Source organism: Apteryx rowi, unplaced genomic scaffold (genome assembly GCF_003343035.1).
Source record: "Apteryx rowi isolate R43461 unplaced genomic scaffold, aptRow1 scaffold_235, whole genome shotgun sequence".
Lineage (NCBI taxonomy): Eukaryota > Metazoa > Chordata > Aves > Apterygiformes > Apterygidae > Apteryx > Apteryx rowi.
Genome location: NW_020448697.1, coordinates 612,832 through 633,289, shown reverse-complemented (window position 1 = coordinate 633,289; position 20,458 = coordinate 612,832). Strand labels below are relative to the sequence as shown.

General features: G+C 38.8%; 1 protein-coding gene across 1 annotated transcript in view; it reads left to right on the top strand.

The window, feature by feature from the left end:
* The window catches only part of ROS1 (ROS proto-oncogene 1, receptor tyrosine kinase), a 75,067-nt gene that overhangs the window by 30,924 nt on the left and 23,685 nt on the right, over positions 1-20,458 (top strand). Inside the window, exons 23-35 of the mRNA XM_026065970.1 lie at positions 730-793; positions 1,398-1,600; positions 2,423-2,634; positions 3,148-3,434; positions 4,372-4,548; positions 7,039-7,256; positions 7,955-8,099; positions 11,557-11,789; positions 14,284-14,460; positions 15,487-15,661; positions 16,103-16,220; positions 19,201-19,388; positions 20,034-20,126. Coding sequence (XP_025921755.1) covers positions 730-793; positions 1,398-1,600; positions 2,423-2,634; positions 3,148-3,434; positions 4,372-4,548; positions 7,039-7,256; positions 7,955-8,099; positions 11,557-11,789; positions 14,284-14,460; positions 15,487-15,661; positions 16,103-16,220; positions 19,201-19,388; positions 20,034-20,126 — 2,290 coding nt within the window. The remainder of the gene's footprint in view (positions 1-729; positions 794-1,397; positions 1,601-2,422; positions 2,635-3,147; positions 3,435-4,371; positions 4,549-7,038; positions 7,257-7,954; positions 8,100-11,556; positions 11,790-14,283; positions 14,461-15,486; positions 15,662-16,102; positions 16,221-19,200; positions 19,389-20,033; positions 20,127-20,458) is intronic.

Here is a 20,458-nt window from a genome sequence, read left to right as displayed (position 1 = left end):
CTTGGGTACCTGGCTTAACCTTTCTGTATATTGTATTGCCCATTATGGAAGGTAGAAAATAATATTGAAGTATTACGCAGGTTAGGTCTGGCCAAAAGGAAGCCTTCCTGGAGGTCTCCCAAAGCCCTTGCTAATAGCTGCAGGTTAAACACAGATCCTGTTGAGCTGGTGAAGGATAAAACAGCCACAGATCAAGAGAAGCTCCACTGCTGGAGTAATGCAGGGATTTGTGTGAGGTCTGTAATATGAGACTTCTCTCTTAAAATTTGGCAAGAGGCCATGTTTCCATCATGATAAAAAATTTGGAACACAGAATGTGTGCTCAAAGGACACTGAGTTATAAACGTGAAAGCGTGTGGCAGGCCAGCTGCTGATGGAGGAGCACACCACAGGTCTGAGCATCACCCGGCGGTGGGAATTCCTCCCACCTGGGGATGGAGAGAGACCGTCTGGCTTCCTTTCGACTCTAACTTGTAGATGCAGCATGAACTGTCACCCTCTGGGCCACTTCTGGAAATTGTTTTCATAGCCATGGTCCAGCCTTCAATATAGCCTTTGAACTGACCAACAATAGCCTTCAGTCATATATGTTCTTAGCTTTTACACTTGGGCAGTAAGGGATCTGGTTGTGTTTTTGTCAATATTGCCTCTAAGGGCTCTCTGAATGCTGTCCTTTATGAGTGTTGCTACTTAACATACTTAACAATCTCCTGTCCCATCTATCTACAGGTGAGAGCTTGCACCTCTGCAGGTCCAGGACCTTTGACAGATATAGTAGAGAGGAATTCATCAGGTGTGGACCACTCAGATGCCTTCTTATGCTTTATGTGTAATAGCTGGTGAACTCAATGGTACAGGAACTTAGTAACATGATAAATGAGGGACATTTGCTTCACCCTATGGTAGGCACCACAGAGGAAATAGTTGCAGCTTTCCACAGGAAATGATGAACACATTTCTTAAAATTTGCTTAAACTTTGTGAATTTTGAGCCTTTTCTCAGAACAGCACTAGATTAATTTTTCTAAGCAACCCCAGAGTAGGCTGGAACAGCAGTTTTTGGTCTTTAATCTGCCGACTACTAGGCTCTTTCTAATTGGGGTGTGAAAGGTGACTAAGAGAGGAAATATATATTTTACTAGGCTTAAATTTGTTATGTAAGCATCCACAAGGCCACTGAAAAATTCTTAAGAGTCTGTGTGTCATGTCAAGAAGGCAACATCAAGCTTACCTTATGCATACAACTATTTGCTAGGGCATATATTTGCTATGACATATTATCAAATATAATTTGTGCAGGGCCAGCATTTATTTTTATCTTGTACATGCTTTTATTATGAATGACTGCTATTGTCTAGAACATTTGCTGTCAATTCCATTGTACCATTTTCCTTCTAGATCTTTTCCCTGTTCCAACTCTTATAACCATTTCTGCCAACAAGTTGATTCTTACTGACATAGACAATAATCGTACCATATGGGACCTTTTGGCAAAGAAAAATATAAAGGACATCTGCTATACTGCTAATGATGACACAGTGTACTATATCCTAGAAGATTCTCTTTTTCTTCTGAACATACAGAGTACTTCAAGGTTTCAGGTACTCTTTTGTTCATTCCCTTGCTTGAAGAAATTGAGGAAAATGTGTGGCTATTATTATCATTATTTTGGGGCTAATTATGTTTTGAAGAAGTGAAAACTGCATATTTTAAACAGGAAAAAATAAACATGATATAAAAACACTTTTAATGGCAAAATGCAGTGGAGAAAACAGAACTGGAAAGATGCTATATTCTTAACAGTGGTCAGTTGGTATGAGATGTTAATATAAAAAAAACAAATGACTGGATAATTTATCTTTCTAGCAAGACAATAAAAATAAATATAATAAAATTTACACCTCAGATTTTTTTATCAATAGCTATTAGAACAGGCCAGAACATATCATGGGAAAAGTTTTCCTATTAAAAATGTATGATTTTATCGATGTATGACTTTTTCCTCCTCTCTCTCTCCTCTCTCTCTCTCTTTCTCTCTTCTCTCTTTTTTTCTTTTTGCCTTTTTTTCTTGGAAAATGTCAGCTCTATCAGGAGGAATATTTTTGGCAAAATATTGCAAAAATATTTGAATTTCAAATACACATTATTAAATACAAGAAGTTTAATTTTAGTATCAACTGTCATTTAATTTCATTTTAACTCAAGAAAATAGAGACAACAGTTGATATTATTGAAACAACAGTTTTTGTTTCTATAAAAATATTAGAATTTTCATTCCATGGCATCTTTTTATATTTTGACTTTCTGTTCCAAGTAGAAATGATTTGTGAAACAAATAAAATTTCAGAATGTCCTAACTTCTCATCAAATGGAAAAATTCTGCTTCCAAGCAGTTTTAATAATAGTTTATTTTTCTTCTGAAGTTTTTCAGAGATGCATTTCTTCACAATGTCACAGCCATCACAATTGACTGGGTTGCAAGACATCTCTTTGTTGCCCTGAGAACATCATGGAATGAAACTCAAATGTTTATTATTGATCTTGAGCTCAAGATAAAATCTTTAAAAACATTGAACATAGAGCTGGGTAACAGGAATTCAACTGTATCATCTCTGTTGGCCTATCCTTTCTTAAGGTAAGACATATATTACTAATATATTTTTTAAAACATATTTGAATCATGATTTTCATGAAATCATCAGCTTCTAAGGGCCAAAAAGGGCTTCCTACAGTTAGTGAGTATTTTACATTTTATAAGTCATAGAATGTTCTGGGTATAGTTCTACTTTTATACTGCTAGTTGAGCTTGGTTATATGCGACTTTAAAAAGATGTCTGTTCTTGAGTGAAGATGTCAAATGATCCTTACATACTGATAGGCTATCACTATTTAAGTGATGTAAATGGAAGTCAGTACCAGGCAACAATTTTTTAAAGTAACCTTTTTATTCAACAAAATCAGTTATTGTGATCTTCTGTTGAAAAATATCCTGTAAAATACCTAGAATCACTCTGAAAGTATTCTGCTGTAGTTATCTTGTTATAAATGTTAGGGAGGTTTGTGACCATAGTCACTTACAGGACTGCATTTAGGGCAGACTGCTCAGGTCAAAACTTTTCTACTGTAAACAATGCATTTTTTTTGATAGTCGTCTGTACTGGATGGAAGTCCTTGATTATGGCTGCCAGATGTTTTATTATGATCTTATGAATGACACCGTGCACCACATATTGGGACACGTATCAGCAGAAGATCATGTGAGGAACTACTGCAGCTGTAATGTCTCAGAAGCAGAGCTAGGAAGACCTGTGAGTATCGATGTATCTGACTTCGAGAAACCTCAGCTGCTCTTTATCAGAGGAAGAGATGAAATATGGGCCTCAGATGTGGATGGTTGCCACTGCTGGAGAATTACCAGAATACCAAGTTTTCAAGGTCAGACTGCTTTGTTATGTTTCTAGGTAGTTCATGATTGCTGCTGTTGCTGTTCCCTTAAATAATGTTCATTTCAGTAAAATAACATTTATGACATACTTTCTTTGGAAAATTGATTCCTCTAAAGGCAAGGCAGACAAAAAGGCTTGTGTTCTGTGTTTTCAGTTTTGTACCCTCTTGATACAAAGCAGAGGAAAGCGGTGTGGGGATATTTGTTGATGCATATGTGTATTCTAGTAGCGTGTCAGTCAAATGGAGATGTTACGACATCAAAGGCTACTTGTCAGTAGATATCACTTTATAGTATTAGCACATTATTTTGCAGTAGTATAATATCAGATATGCCTATTACAGCTTATCTGTATAAGAAGATACAATACTAGGTTATGCCTGAAAGTGGCATTGCAGACTTTAATGTTAGATGTGGGGAGGGCACTTCATGCTAGTAGAGTATTGTATGGCAATTCATCTGCGTTGACTGTCTTATAAACCCTGGTCTTCATTGCTCAGTTTTCAGCTCTATACTAGAAGAGTGCTGTGTAAAATTGTCCTTTTACCAAAGGAGCTGCCTTAATTGTTCCTGGGAGATGGCAGAGCTTTGCATTTTTCATTTTGGAAAAATGATGAAAGTTTCTACAGATGACTTTCATTCTTGTATTACATGATTTGTGGTGTTTGTTAATTGGATTGCAGTTCTCATAGCTAAAGATAATGAAAAGCCCTCAAATGCGCATTTGTAAACCCAAATAACAAAATGTCTCCGTTTTGGGAGACCTATCAGAAAATATATCTTTTCCAGGGAAGGTCTCTGAAAACATGGTATGATTGAGATACTCACCCACACTGACTTGCAGTGAATACAAACATACATACTTTCTTTTAAAATTGTCTTTTCAGGGTTTATTCTAAAACTTAAATATACAATGTTTTGCCACAGATATGAAAGTTGGCAGCCTGACTGTAGATAAGGAATTTATATATTGGAGTGCTGAAACAAAGGAGTACACTGCAATTCATCGAGCAAATAAAGAAAGCAAAAAACTCTATTTTCAGAGGAGAGCAAATCATGAGTTGAAAATCTTCGCCTACAGCACAACAGTACAACCATATCCAGGTAGCAGGGATTTGGGTTTTTTGTAAATGTAACAAATTTGTTGCAGAGCATGCATTCGAATTGCAAATCATGGTACATGTATTTATGTAAAATATGCTTGCTGGCTGCAGACACATTCAAGAGGGAAACAATTCACTATGCACATTGTAAAAAGGATGAAAATAAGGACTGGCCTTGTGTGAGGTCACATGGGAGGTCATGATAATTAAGATTGCCCATGCTTCAAAGCCTCAGGATGTTAATGCCAGAGCATATCTATTTTCAGAATTGACTGGAACTTGCAGATTTAGAAAAGGTGGCGAATGTTGAAACACAGAAAACCAGCAAACACTGTATCCCAACGATGGTCTGTAGCCACAAAGTGTTGTTGCAAGGGTTTGCTAACGATCCCCATTATGATGATGACTTCTGCTGTTGTTCAGAAGTGTGCAAAGCTGAAAACAAATGTAAGCATTTCCAGAGACAAACAAACAAGAACTCTGCTTATTAAAGTGATTTGAAAAGAAATGCCTGAGAGGCAATTACAGTTTACATGCTAGTAGACCCAAGCTTCACTTAGAACTCCTAATGTTTTGAACAAACTGTCATAGAAGCATAACAAAAGAAAAATAAAAACTAATTTTACAAGTCATGGTACCTATAGCAATTATGTTTGTAAGTGGGGAGGTTTCAAACGCATACTAGCATGCTGAATATACGAAAAATAATTCTTTAACTTAAATTTTGCATAAGAATCTGGCAAATATACAAAAGAATATTTTATTTGGGCTGGACTTCTTTGGAATGAAAGAATTTCATGCTGTTTTGGCCATCCAGTAGAATTATTCCTGCTCACAGCTGCTCTGACCAGTGCCCAGGCTATTCTTACCAGCACTTTGGGCAAGGTAGTCCCCATGAGGTCTGTGTGGGCTTGGCACTGGTGCAGAGTGTACCAGTCCCTATCCCTATCTACAGGGACAGGGTTTCCTGCAGTGACACCAGGCTATGTGGGCTTAGTTGATGAAGAGAGGAAAGCCCTGAAGTTCAGTCCTCAGGGATTGTTTCTACCCAGAGATCCCCACAGAGCTCTTCTCATTTACGTTGACTCCTAGAAGTATATTTAGAGGAAAACACTGATTTGGCATTCTGAAGGGGGGGGRAAAAATGCACAGAATTGTCTACAAAAGCTTTTAAGAGGAAAAGAAATGAAAGCAGCAAAATAAGAAAAATCCTATTTACTCCTCAGTGTTGAAATCAAATGGTGTATATGTGAAAAAATGATATTTGCAAAGACCAACTGGGTTGACTGTCATGCTTTTTATTGCTTTCATGATGTGTGCATGCAGTTGTGCTAGAGTTTTCTTTCATTCTAACCTATTTAATTGCTATCTAGAGATGTGATGTCAATTGATCATTTAACACATCAGAAGCACTCAGTGAAAATTATTGTCCTGTCACAGATTTTGTGAGAGAATGATTTCTCTTCAGGGTTAGGAGGAAGGGGACTGAATATGTAGTGAAGGATTTTCTTGTCAGGGTAAACATATTTCTGTGGAACTGCCTGACAGAAACTTTAATTCTGAAAATGACTCAATTTTTTATTCYATCTGGGATTTTTCCCATGGGAATGTTACTACTCTAAGAAACTATAAAATTGACAAAAGCTCAACCTTACATTTGTTTCTGTCAAACAGATTTTGTTATTCTCCTTCCCTTATGTACTTGAACCTGCCTCTGGTGGGAATGGAAGGGTTGCTCACGTAGGGAGGAAAGATCCTGACAAGGAGGTCAGTTGTTCAGGCCTCAGGGCAAACTTTTGTCCTAGTGCCCTCTCCCCCATGTACATGCCTTAATCTTTTCCTCCAGCCTCTTGGCAGCAAGTCCATTTGAATATATAGTTTTAATTAATTTTTAAAAATACATACACTGATAAGGTTTGTCTTCTGTTACCCTTTGTATGTTATTGAAGAGTATTTTTCTACTCTTTTCTCCCTATATGCACCCTTTCTCCTTCCAAAACCTGTCTCGCCTTTCCTTATTGTTACTACGAACTTTACAATTGAGAACCTGTTGGAAGAAAAGAGAGAAAATATTTCCTTGCTTGGGAAAGTTACCCTCTACTCTGCAATTCTTTGCTGTGACAAGCAAGTTTGGACTCAACAGTCTATACTGCCCTTGATAACACAGCAATTAAGACTAGGATTTCCAAGGTATTTAGGTACCTAAAGAAGAACCTAAATAATTTAGTAAGTCTGTATTCATTTATGAAAGATAAACATGCACTTATTTTGGTGAATGCTACTTTTGCAGCCACCAAAGTAATCAAATATGTCACATTCAGGTACAATTAAACATGTTGCATTCATGTTACATTCAGTTTATATTTGTGAAACCAAAGAAAAGGGAACACTTTTTGGTACTACTTTCTCATATGAATGGTGGTAGAAAAACATGCAAATTTGGATTGTTCTAGCAGTAATTATATTTTTGAAATTTTGGGTGTCTTTCTAGATAAAAGATGCCTGAGCCTAACACCAGACACTGAGAAACCTACTATACTTAATACGACGAACAGCAGTTTTGTGTTAAGTTTGCCATCTGTCTCACCACAGCAGCTGTGCCCTGGCATATCCCAGCCTACGCTGACATATCTGGTATTTCTCAAAGGAGTGACTAAAAACCACAGGAGCTCAACCTACCATTTGTCTGGCATACTGCAAAAAACAGTGGTATGGCTATTTTGGAACAAAAAGGCATGTGATGTGATATATATTGACAGGGGATGTGATATCACATCTAATAATTTTATGAACCATTCTGGAACTCTCTATCAGACATTTTTTCCCCTGCTATATAGCCAGCAGCAATTCTCATCTGTTTGGAGTTCTTTGTTTAAATGGTAGATTTCTTAGTTTTCCTTTGTACAAGTACTCCTCAACTTTTTAACATGCCCTTGCTAAAATTTTGTTGAAACTGGTCTTCAGTTTCTACTTGTAAAAAGTGCAGTTGTGGTTGATATTAATCTGTTTAAATAACTGTTGAGACTGTCTGGCAGCCATATGGTTTGGCTTTGTGTATTGTGGTAGTTGTACTTGCCCTAGTAATTTTTTTTCTATTACTTTTTTTTTTTTTTTAACTATACCATTTTCTATTCAAGTACTAGCTGCTGAACAGTGTGGTATTATAGCCACACTAACTACAGCCTCAGCTTTTTTGCTGGTATCCTAAATCGCATCCTTAGGATTGTACTGATCTATTTCCCAAACTGTCATTTTATCATCTTTATACACACTAAATTGTATTAGAATACAAAAGTGCTACTGCATTATTTTTTTTAACATTCCTGTTTCATTGACAGTTGATTGGGGTGACATGTAACTGTCTCTTTTCTAAGAATACATGCTTATTATCTGATTCTAAGTTGCAGGAATTTCAGGGGCCTATAGCAGTCATAGAAAACCTACAGCCATTTTCAAGTTATGCCATACAAGTTGCAGCAAAAAACTACTACTCTGATTCTTCTGAACAGCTGTCCGTAGGAAAAGAGATAATTGGCACAACTCTTTATGGAGGTTTGTTTCACACTTTGTTCTGATTTTGTTTGGAATTTTCATCTCAAAGAAAGGTGTGCATTGGTTTTGGTTATAAATTGCAAAGTACAGAAATTTTCTGCTTAAAATGTGATCTGTGTAATCGGTAAAATGTAATCTTCAGAAGGATTTGGAGACCAGACTTGAGGAATCTGTAAGAGTCATAAGAAATGTATATGTTCTTTACTGCTTTTAGCTGTTGTCTTCCTGAGGAAAGATAAACTATGATTAAAAATGGCTAAACAGTTGCAGTTTCTGCCTTGGACCATCCTTTCAATAAGCTGTGCTTGAATGCATATGTTATACGTGTTTAGGTGTGTGTGGGATGTATGCAACACTAAGACTTTTTCTTCTTGGCTGCCAGTGTTGACACTGCTCTCATAATTAGTGCTTCCTAGGGTAATACAGGTTCTGCCCTGTGAAAATCTAATGATATTGAGTTTTATTCCGCTGTGAATTGAGCTGAAAAGACACCAGTTCATTTTTACATCTCTGGGCCTGAACACCACTAGCATGTTTTTGGTCTACTTCAATAATTACAGTGTGCTCTTTTCAGCCCCTTTCACACCCAAATGGGAAAGCTAGAAATAGGGCTTTTGACCTGCATGTTCACTGTGTCATTTAGGGCAGAAAAAGGACAGGGTAGGGACTAGCTAAATATAAATAAGTACATCAATAAGCATCTCTAATTATGGCAGAAGACAGCTAAGGAACTTCTGTGGGAGAGAATGGGTGAGGTCAGAAGAGCCCTTAGGAGAACTTCTGCTTAAGTCCATCTTTTCATCTTGCCAAAGAAAGTGGAACAAGAGGGGCAGGCAAAAAACCTACTCTGCTCTAGGGATAAGACCTGCTATACTTTGGAGATTGTTTTCCAACCTTGTTATTTTTTTATCACCTAATGATGAGATTTCTGGGCATCTGCAGTATCAAGCAAATAGGCTGTCATCCTATGTGGATGATGAAATTACTCCTAAGGAGACTGTAGAAAAAAGTAAGAAAAGCTGGCCTATGATCAGCAGATTTCATTTATTTTGCACAGGGATCCATGTCCCCACTGGTAAATTTGTAGGGCCCACTGACTGAATAAAATTGAGTACTGTTGGGATGTAGCAGGTATTCACACCGTTGCTTTTTTGTGTGGTAATCTGAGCCATCCTGCAGCAATATGCATCCTTTTGGTGGAAAGATAACACGTGAAATGGGAGACTGAGTCACTCCACTGAAATGGAATTTTTCAGTCTCAAGTCAACACAAAACATGAAACTCGGAGCAGGATTCTCTAGTCAGGGCAAAATGAAACACTAGAATCAAAATAAAAGAAAGTCCTAGAACAGCAGCAACAACAACAACAACCCCCCCCCAAACCCTGAACATTTTTAATAGGTAATTTTGTCACCATCCAGAGCTTTTCACATTTTTCAGTTCTGGCAAAACAGCAGTTTCCAGTGGCAAACTGCATTTGTTGAAAAATTTCCAACCAGATGTAGCCAGCATGTATATCTGTCCTGGCACTTATGTTCTCAATTTCATGAATGTGACTGCTAGTTTAAATTGTAACCAGATGCTGCTAGAGCCACTTGAAGTGTGTAAGCTATTTAACACCTCTGAAGCTCCGTGAACTCCCTCTGTCTTTCTCTTAATTCTGAAACAAAATGAAAAAAGCTTGGATTAATCTGAAATTTCCAACAAATAGTAAGATAGAGGGAATGAGGAAAAAAAAAAAAAGACTTGGAAAAATAAATGCTTTGCTCTTGCCACAGAGTGTCACTCTTACCCCACATATGTTTTAGCTAACAAATCAGGAAATTTATCTTTCATCCAGCTTCTGCACATTTTGCTTGAATAGTCTGCAGTCTTGCAGCTAAGGCATAAATAACAACATATGCACTCATCATCCTGATATGTTTTGGAATCTAGATAGTGTAAAACCTTATTAACTTTTTCCTACCTGGACAGTTCAATAGGAAAAAAGAATTTTTTAATGTAGAGTTTGGGCATGTCATATGCCAGTTCAAAGCTTGTGATCTCTAAGCTTCAAAAGAAGGACTGACTTTTCCAAAACAGTTAGTGAGTAACCAGCTGGCATGGACATCAGACCCACAACACAGTTTCTTGTTTACACAGCTAAGCTAGAGCATGTATTTCTGAGCAAAATTATAAATGATGGCAAACAATGCTTAGGAAATGGAGTTTTCTGATGGCTGCTTCTTGTACAAAGCCTATATAACATTTTGCTGAATATATATAACTTTGTTCTTGGACTCTGGAAATTTTTCTCAAAGGAAATTAAAAACAAACAAACAAACTCTTTAATTGAGAAACTCTAAACTGGGCAAAACAAAGAGCTGAGGAATATACGGACTTATGGGAAATGAACTTTGGGGACCTTGTTTAATTTAATAGCCCCTTCCATTCCATCCTGCCTGCATGATGTATTTGCAAATATTTTGATCGTCTTTTACAAACTACTTAGTGGCCCATTTGACTGACAGGCCAGAATATAGTGTTTCTGTTTACCACAGAAAATGGATGTAGTGCATCTCCAAAGTTTAGAAGGCTCATTACGTTAGCTGGGTGCATGATATTTTACTGTATCTATCTATCTATATCTATGTCTATCTATCTTCTCTTGGCTTACTGTGAAAAGAGTGACATCTTATATGAATTTAGGCTGTCTGTCTAAGGCCAACCTCAGGTCATATGAGGAAGTGCTCTTGCATTATAATATATGAAATGTCTTGAATTTTATGATTCCTTTTAAAGAGAGGAGGAATAAATAGAAGCGATGCAAAACCTTAAGTCTTTCAGAGATTTCAATATAAAGTGCTTCAAAATAACTTTTAAAGAAATCTAACTTTTAGATCAGACAAAAAAATTAAAGCAGTTTCACATTATATTGAGTGTGGAATTTACAGAACCAGAATTAAACAATTTAACTCTTCTCTGAATATACCTTATAAGCTGTATTGTAAGTTATATCCGTGTTTTGTTCAGACTCTTCTATCAGTGAAAAGACTTTCCAATTGCTGTAGTGCATGGGTACTTTTTTTAGTGCATATCCAAGTAAGCATCGTGCTAATTTCAGATCTGAGATGCTGATTAAGAAACTAAAAGAGAGCAGGAGTTCTGTGATTGGACTATAAAGGTAAAGATATAGGAGAGCAGGCATTTTTTTTTCCTGATGGCATGGTAGGATAGTCAAGGAGATACTAAAATAGTCCCTCAAAATATTTTTGAACTTGTGTGCTGACTGACTATACAAAAATATGGGTTTTGCGTATGTAGAGTATAACTCCTGGAAATGGATCATATGTGTGGATAACCTTTTTTCCTTCCTCATTGACATTTTCTGACTTCTCTAAAACAAATGAGCAAATAAACAAAACCTCTCTCATGAAATCCTTACCTAAAAAGTGATTCATTTTTCTTTCTGTTTCAGTACCGGAGGCAGTCGGTTTCATTCAGACAGTGGTTTTGTCTGACACTGCTATCAACATATCTTGGACTGAACCTCCGAAGCCAAATGGACCTCTAGAATCCATCCGCTATCAAATCACTGTCAATTTATTAACTCCTGTTCCAGCAACACCCTTGAGAAAAAGTGAATTTCCAAATGGAACACTTGCCTGGTCTGTCAGTGGGTTCCAGCCTAGAACAAAGAATATATTCAAGGTATAGTTAGTTATAAGCAGCTTCTTCTGTTTGCTCATTAGCCTGCAAGTCTTTAGACTGCTCCTCTTTAAAGTAAGGCTATATTTGCATTTTGAAAATATGAGCTCAAAACTTGACAGACTTCTCTCACTCCTTCAGTCTTCTGACCAAGGAAAGTTAAACATCATGTTTTCTTCCTATATGGGTTTTTCAGATGTAATCCTTAAAACTGAGATCTTTTCTCTCTGGGGGCATATTACAGATCTCAAGAGTAAGTAGGAATTTCTGCTGCAATCCTGTCGTGATTGTCCTGATACTTGATGCAGCAACATGCTAAGAGCTGCTCAGCTGACAGGAAGTGTCTGCTCTCAAAGGAGGGCACCTGGATCTGTGACTGGCTTGTGAAGCATAAGGTGTAGTTCAATAAACAGGCTATGAGAGTGCAAATAGGGCATGTTCAAATGACGAGGACTTTTCTCAGGAAAGCAACAGTTTTGAAACTTTTAATGAAGGAGAAACCTCTGTTTATTTTATTGAGAGCAGGGATATTGATATTTTCCCCTCAATAAATAACTTTTTACTTAGCAAAAACAATCTTTCCTCAGTTCCATAACACAAAAATCATCTGACAAATCTGCAGATATATGTCATGTCTGAATTAATAGCTGACAGAGTACAATGTTGATTGTCTTGCAGCAGTCACATTTTTAAAGAAAAGCATATTACAAAATATGCATGCAGACTTCAAAACAAGAACAATATATCAGTGTTGACTCTTTAACAAAGGCAGAAGATGAACAGTGACTTAAAAATGCAGATAGGGCCTTGACTATTTGGTAGCCTTCAAAGAAAATCTCTGTAGAAAAGAATATGGAAAGGTGGTTGCAAACCTGCTGATTTTGGATTTCATTGAAATATGTTGCTGTCAGTACAATAGAAGAAGTAGTTGCTTCCACTTTCCAGACAAATCACAGATAGAGGAAGATCTATATGCTTCTGCCAACTGCCAAATTGAAATGGGAATTTTTATAGATCTCAGAAATATAGGAAATATAATAACAGGCCTGTACCAGGAGGTCTAGCAGAAACAGCAGAACGCGATATCCATCCTTCAGCTGCCACTGTTCACATGGACTCCCATGTTAGCATCATGCGAAATCTTTGGTGTCTTGGGTTGCTGTGCTGGGCTATGAACTGTGAGAACTGAGGTGCAGATACCTCACTCCTCTGCCAGTCCTGCTGTTAGACAGGAACTCAGGCAGAGAGGCTCTGTGGACAGCTGGGGCAGGGGTGAGCCCCTTAAATAATCCCAATAATAATTGCCTGAGCACATGTGCCATTGCTGTAAGAATGAGCATAAAGGAATAGCTTGACATGGTGATAAAATCAAGAAGGTGGTGGAACACAGGGATTTCTAAATAACAAGAAAAAGGTTTTATGAACAGGAGACCCATGACTAGGTATTTAATACAATTGCATGTAGCTAGTGGTAGTGCATATTCAAATCAGCAGAATCTGATGGCCTTACACTGCTTAAGAAACTAGTTAAAATAGTCTGAACATTCACAAATATCTTCTAGAGCTTTTGGAAGAGGGGCAGTCCCGGAGGACTAGTAGAAAGCAAATATAACACCTAATTTCAAAAAGGAAAGGCCACTTTTGTGCAACTTCAGTACCCGAAAGTATTATTAGGACTATATTAGGAGAAATTTTTGGTATACAAGCAACTAGAGGATAACAGGGGAATTAAAAACTTCCAATGTGGATTCATTAGAACAAAACATATTACTTCTCCCTTTACAGATGAAGGAATTCTAGGCTAAGAAGAAAATAATAAATGATGCATCTGGACAGCAAGACTAACATCACAGGGACATTTTCAAAAGCAAACAAGTAAACATGGGGTCTACAGACTTACCCTTGGGTACATGCACAAATAAAGTCAGAGAGTAGTTTTCGCAGTTCACTCTTGGACTCGGAAAACATTCAGCTGATGGCTGGGGATCTGTTCTGTGCTTAATTAGATTTTTTTKGTTGTTGTTAAGGATTTGGATGGTATAATGGGGAATATATATATACATATAAATAAATATAAAAATTTGTGCACACAAACATCTATTTTATTTGATCATGGTTTAGTGGAAGGCAGTGGGCTTAGGTCCCTTCTCAAATAGTGTTTTTGTGATTCTAAAACACTGCCCAGGATGTGATGATGACATCTGCATGCCTGTATAAGAGCTTGTGGCATTTAAGATAGGTCTAAAAAAGAGAAGAATCTTGGTAGAAAGCTGAAATGAGAAACTGAGAAGAGTCTCTGGGGAGGGAGGATCCTAGAAACCATGAACTTTCAGTTTGAAGATGTGCAACGCTGAAGTTGTGAGGCTCAAAATGTTTGGTCCCACATTGCCTGAGTATTGCCTTGTTTGAAAACACCTGTTTTTCCAAACAATCTGAGTTGCTAAAGCCAGCTTTCCAATTGGTCTTGTGTTGTGCRGTTCATCCTTTTCCTTGCTAGGTTCTTGCTTTTCACCCTGATGAGAACTGGTTTTCTGAAAGTGCCCCTGTCTTTGCAACAACTTTTGAGGCTCCAGCTGCACCTGTCAACATAGTGCCCAGAAATACCAGCTTCCAGCTAGAATGGCAAGCTCCTCTGCACGTCAATGTAACCAGCTTCTGGTTCGAACTGCAGAAGGTAAAAATACACTTCAGTATTTTTTCCATATCAGAGCAAACTTAACACAATTCTGTCCTGGTGAGCAGGATGGGGTGGCAGGATGTATATGAAGTGTCTCAGTGGCCAATTTGGGCATGGTGACATCAGTCGTAGTGGCTCAAAGGGGTCAGGATGGAGGCAGTGCTTGCCAGGAACAAGGGGGAGTTGCAGCTGCAGCATTTAATACCCCATAGTGCCAAAGGACATCCTGGATGACCCCACCAGAATTCCTTGCGGGTCTCCTGTTTCAGTATAGTCCCCTCCCTCTTCTTACCTGCCCTCCCCAAACTGTCTGGTAGCTACAAATCGTGTCTGAGCTCTGCACAAGAAAGAAAAGAAATGAGATTTCAACATTAAATGTCAGAAACAACCTAGCATCTGAATTTTATTTTCCTGTGATAGGGGTTAGGAGAAAATGCTGGAGAGGAAAACTGGTCTTGTAGTGTGCAAGGTGGTAGTAAGTGCTGCAGTGATAGCAACATGGATGGAGGCTTCAGATCTAATGTCTGGACCACTGGATGTGGAAAATGTCATATGCTAAATTGGATCAAACAGATTCCTTAATATAGGTAATCAGGTTCATTAGAGCTACATCAGACATTTACCATCTGCCCTAAAACAAATATCATAGCACAGTTCCTGTAAACCACCTTCTTTCAACTGCATCATGGCAAGCTGAACTCACAGGCACATCAGGGTGAGCCAGAAATACAAGCTGCACGGAGATAAGCGAGGGGAAGGCTCCTTTTGGCTGTGCAAAGGGGTCACTTAATCTGTTGTCCTTTGYGGCTGCCAAGACTTGTAGGTCTCCTGAAAACAAAGAAAACACTAGTTTTTGTGCCCTTGGTCTCTAAGAGGACAAAGTCCCATGTTTGAAACAGCATATGCATAATCTCTCCCCTATGGTATTAAAAGGTGGCAAAGTAGCTAATCTGTCCAGGAATAGATCTGTGACAGTTTCAGCAGAGTGAGAAATTTGACCACGATGATATTTTATTTTTCTAGTGGCAAACAAAAAGTGACTGGTTTTCTTCTGCAAGCACTACTTGCACAGCAGGACCTGTTTATACGTGTAATCTCACAGGAACTCTTCCTTCTACCAACTACTTTGTAAGAGCAACAGTAGTTTATGTGACAGGAGTGAAAAGCACTTCCTCTTCAACAAGCTTTAAAACTACAGGTAAGCACTTAGTGTAAGATAACAAGATTTTAAGACTGTTTTCAGGACATAAAGAATCAAACACAATATTTAGCAGGTAATTTTCTTGTATTAAGAACCAATAATTGTGTGTTTGAAAAATACATCACACAATTGCAAATGTAATAGGAGGAAGGAAACTGAGCTTTTCTTCCAAGTGGAACAGAGGGAAAGAGTGAAGGAAATTGAAATTAAATATCTATGTCCATATGAACTCATAAGTGGTGAAAGTCTGCATGTGAATGAAAATTTTGAAATTTGTTCATTGCAAAGAGAAGGCCAAAAATTCATTCTCCATGAGGATTATTGGTCTAGATCCTCATTTGTTTTGTACGTCTACACATCCATGTGCACGTCTAAATTTGCTCTATGACCCATTAGCCCTTCTTAAGGATTCTGTTTCTTCCCTCTGTTCGACAAAAGCTGGTGTTCCCAGTAAGCCAGGAGTTCCAAAACGAGCAGAAGACACTAAAAGCTCTGTACAGTGGGAAAAAGCTGAAGACAATGGCAGCAATCTGACCTACTACATCTTAGAAAGCAGGTAAGCTGTGTGTGCAGGCGCTCTTTGGCACAGGACGCACCTAGGCCTGGAGGGACAGCAGGCTGCTCTCCAGCAGCTATGTCTGGCCTTTCCAGTGAGATAGCCTGGCTGGCTAATTCAGGTGCCAAAGGTGCTGCACTTGTCCACTTCCCTCCAGGGGAGCCCTGGGATGATGTGCAAATGCAGGTCAAGAAAAATCCCTGACTGCTTCTAAGGAAGGAGGGCGACCAGAAGTGCTGGGGCCAAATTGCTTGGGAAGCAGCAGCAGCATTTCTGGCAGCACGCTCTCCTGTCTGAAAGGCAGACGTGGCCTCACTGTGGCACATGGCCTCCACAGCTGCGTGTCCTAAGACCAAGGTGGTGAGGACAGCTGCAGGGTCCCCATGAAAAGCAGAGGGTAGGGTGCACTGCTCTTGCACTGCCGAACAATTCGTATTGCTGACCTGTTTCTTGGGAAATGAGACTACGAGTCGTGGGACAGGCACATGACAGCTACTTCGACTCTAGCGTGCTAGCTGAGAAATAGCTGTTGAGCATCCTTTTGAATACAAAACTCAGATTTTGGAAAGCCCTGAAAGTTTGTTGTTTGTGTCTTTGAAATTGTCTTTGACTGGGCTTCTGGGCAGACAAGGAGGGAAGATCAGCCTTGTGTTTTGGTATCTTGGAATGATTCTTGCTTGTAACTTCAACCTCTTTTGTACTTCTTTATTAAAGAGTAAGTGGGTTCATGACCTGATGAGGAAGTTTAGGGGCATCAAAAGCATAAGTATGAATTTTCTAAACTGACTAACAATTTCTGCTTTCTCCATTTTGAATATACAAGTTAAGACAATTTAATTTGTTCTGATTGTCAGCAGTTTAGTGTTATTTTTTGTTAAAATTAGGGTTGTGTTAAAATTGCTCTTCATCACTTTTTCTAAAGTTGGACAATTTGAAGTGTGCTTGATACAACTGATCATTCTTGCAAATATAGATCTGAGATCTCAGGGGCTTTCAGTTTGACTCTGATGGGAAAACTGAAATATCAGTGACCCAAATGGACCTTTTCATGCAATCTCTTCCTCAGGTAAACTCAATACCCATCATCTCCAGAAATTCCTAAAAATTTTAGAAGAAAATATATGTTAACAAGATTTCCAGGCCAATCCTGAGATACAGGGATATATTTGGATAAATATTGGTGAATTAGAAGAAGCTTTGGAAATATCTTCAAATAAGATTTCTCAAGCATTTAGTGAATAATCTCTACGAAAATATATAGAGGAATATCTTAGAATTCAGAGGACTTATGGAAAGATGTTCTACAGTTACCAGATAGGATCATAAGGTATTCCCACCAAGACAGGATGACTAGATAATTTTTCAAGTGTTCTGTGAACAAATACAGATCACCGGGACTATACATATCATGCTCATTAGGCATCCATACAGTGCGAATTCACACTTAGTCTTGCCTTGTGGGGCTGAATGGACAGATTAGACTATACTGGTGTTGGCAGTGACTTTGAAACTTCTAATTTTTGACCAGGATGCTGGAGAGGTGTTTTTAAGGTAGTCAGTGCAAGGCTTTATTTAAAACTGAAGAGGTTCCACCTGCTGAGATATTCGTATGACATCATTTAAAGGAGGAGTGATGAAAGAAAACGAAATTTTAAACTCAGCAAGGATTTTTTTCCTCAGTTAACTCGACGCTTATGACAGTTAAGGACTGACGGCATTGTGGAGCTGGGCATACTTTACCTATATAAGTTTTTACCCAGACATATTTTCCTGGTGCTGTAAGCTTCCTCTGTACAGTTCTGTGAGTGTACAGCAGCACTGACTTGCATGCTATGAGACCATGATAATTTTGATATGCGAACAGCCAGTTTGTACCTGTCTGACTGTGGATGGATAAAGAAAGGACAGACCCTTGTCCCGTGTCATGGCTGTGCTTTAGTTGCTGCTTTCTCCAGGCTCCAGCTTCTTACTCATCTTCTGGAATCCATAGTGCATTGCGGAGGTTGTTTTAGTTTAATGAAATATGCTTTTCTCCTGTGGTTAGAATGTGCATATGTTGATGTTTTTGACTGAATTTCACATTGAGCCTTGTGGTCATTTTAACCCAGGTAGAAAAATGTGAAGTCAAACCAATAGTATTCAAGAAACTATAGCCCTTTAAAATATAACCCCTGCTTTTCACACAGCTATGGTAAGGATGTGAATGTGCCAAGGACACGAACATTATAGTTTTCACATATCTTTTTGGTTTAGAAATGTTTGTCCTTTTTTCTGCATTAAAGAATGTGGGAAGAGCGTTTGATGTACTGATGAAGGTCATTTCACATGAAATATTACAATCCTGTGTGACATGAAATGATATTTCAGATATGGCCTTTCAAGTTTAAATAAATGGTTGTCTTTTGGTTGGTGAATAATCAGCTCTGAATTTATTGTGAGCAATTAATCTCAGTCCAATGGAGAAAGGAAGAAATATACCCAGCAGTCAGCAGATACTATGGGAAACTGGCTAGCTAAAGAATTGTGTCTTCACTGCCAATGACTTGCTTCCTGTTTAGCTTGTGAAACCTGATGCACAAGAGCCACTGAATTACTCTAGGCCAAGGAAAACAAAAACCTCTCGTGGTACACAAAATAAATGCTTTTTTTTTTTTCTGAAAGCTAAATCAAAAGGTTTTGAAATCTTGGCTGTGAGGCATACACTGAAGCAGGTGGAAGAGTGCTGTAGCCTTTTATGTCTAAAAGATTCTAGCAATTCATTTCCAYTGCCAGGCTAAAGATGTGTGATTCCCAGCACTGCTGAAATAGCATGGTACAATTTTCTGCTCTGTAGCCAAAGCCCCATGAATAGAATGAGTTTTCATGCAGGCAGAGAGATTTCGTGAAAGCTGTGATATTGAAATGAGTAGTGGGAGAGAAGCAGCAGCAGCACTCCCTTCATTAATAATATACCTGTGTTACTTTGCTGTGCCCTCTGCAGGAAGCAGTCTGACAACACTAGCAAAATGAAGTCCTTGTGGGAGGTGGTTTACAACGGCTCCTGCGTCAGCATTTGCACGTGGAAGGCCGAGAACTTAGAAGGAACTTTCCAGTTCAGAGCGGCAGCTGCAAATGGGCTGGGGCTTGGTGAATATAGTGACACCAGCGAGGCTATCGTTTTGGGCAAAGGTATGTCCTGTACTTTCGTATTCTGTTAATCAAGCTCTTTATTCAGAAGAATTACACTGATTTCTGAAGAGACGCCAGCTATTTTTATGACGATATTGCTGCACAGATAAAGTTATGTGTCTAAGGGATGGTAAAAGGTTGCATTCATCCAGTGAGCCTAGCTGCCAGTGCTCATAGAGACTCTCTGCATGGGACGGTGGGCCTGAGCTTTGCTTCTGCTTGTTTATACTGGTTTGTCTCTGTGCCCCTGTACTCTGCATCACAAGATAAGTCTTGAAGTAAAGGTAGGCGTCCAGGCTGGCTAAGCCTGTGGGAACTTAATTATTGCCTTCAGCAGGAATGTTAGACCCACACTCAGTGAGTGCTTTTGAAAATCACACCTTAAGTGGTTAAACAGTTCAGCATTTTCTTTTTCCTTATGCACAGTAGATCATCACCAAAGGAACGGCCCTGATCTGGGGGAGGAGAATTAGTTGGACCAAACATAGATGTTTATATATAGCCTGTAAGAGAGCTTTGCATAGATGAAGACAGCAGGCAGCTCAAGGGAAGTGAACCTGCGGTTCTCTCAGGTTTGCTTAGCTCAGTAGGATGATACGGTTTGTATACACAATCATTTACCAACTCTCCAACTCTATTTAACAGATACTATGACCTCTCCAGACACTGTCATTGCTGTCGCTGTTATGATTGGAACTGTTGTGCTAGGCTTGACTGTGGTCATACTGCTTGTTTTTGGTATGTGGCTGGTTTTTKCATCTCCTGGGTTTGCCAGGCAGCAACAAAAGGCAGTTCAAATGGCAGGAAATGACAGGCTTCCAGGTTTTTCCCCATTTCAAAGAAATGCTGAACAATCCCTGGGGTGGGAGCTGGAGGGAATTCAGGAGTTCTTGTCCTTCAGAGCCCTAGAAATGGCTGGTTATGTCTGCAGTATGTGGGACAGGATACCAGCTTGCTCCATCCTCAGGCATTTCTTTCCGTTGGTTCCCTGCAGGGAAAGCACAGGAATGCTGAGGGAGCTCTGATATTTTTGTATCTCCTTATGAAAACTTGTACCTTGTAATTCTCAA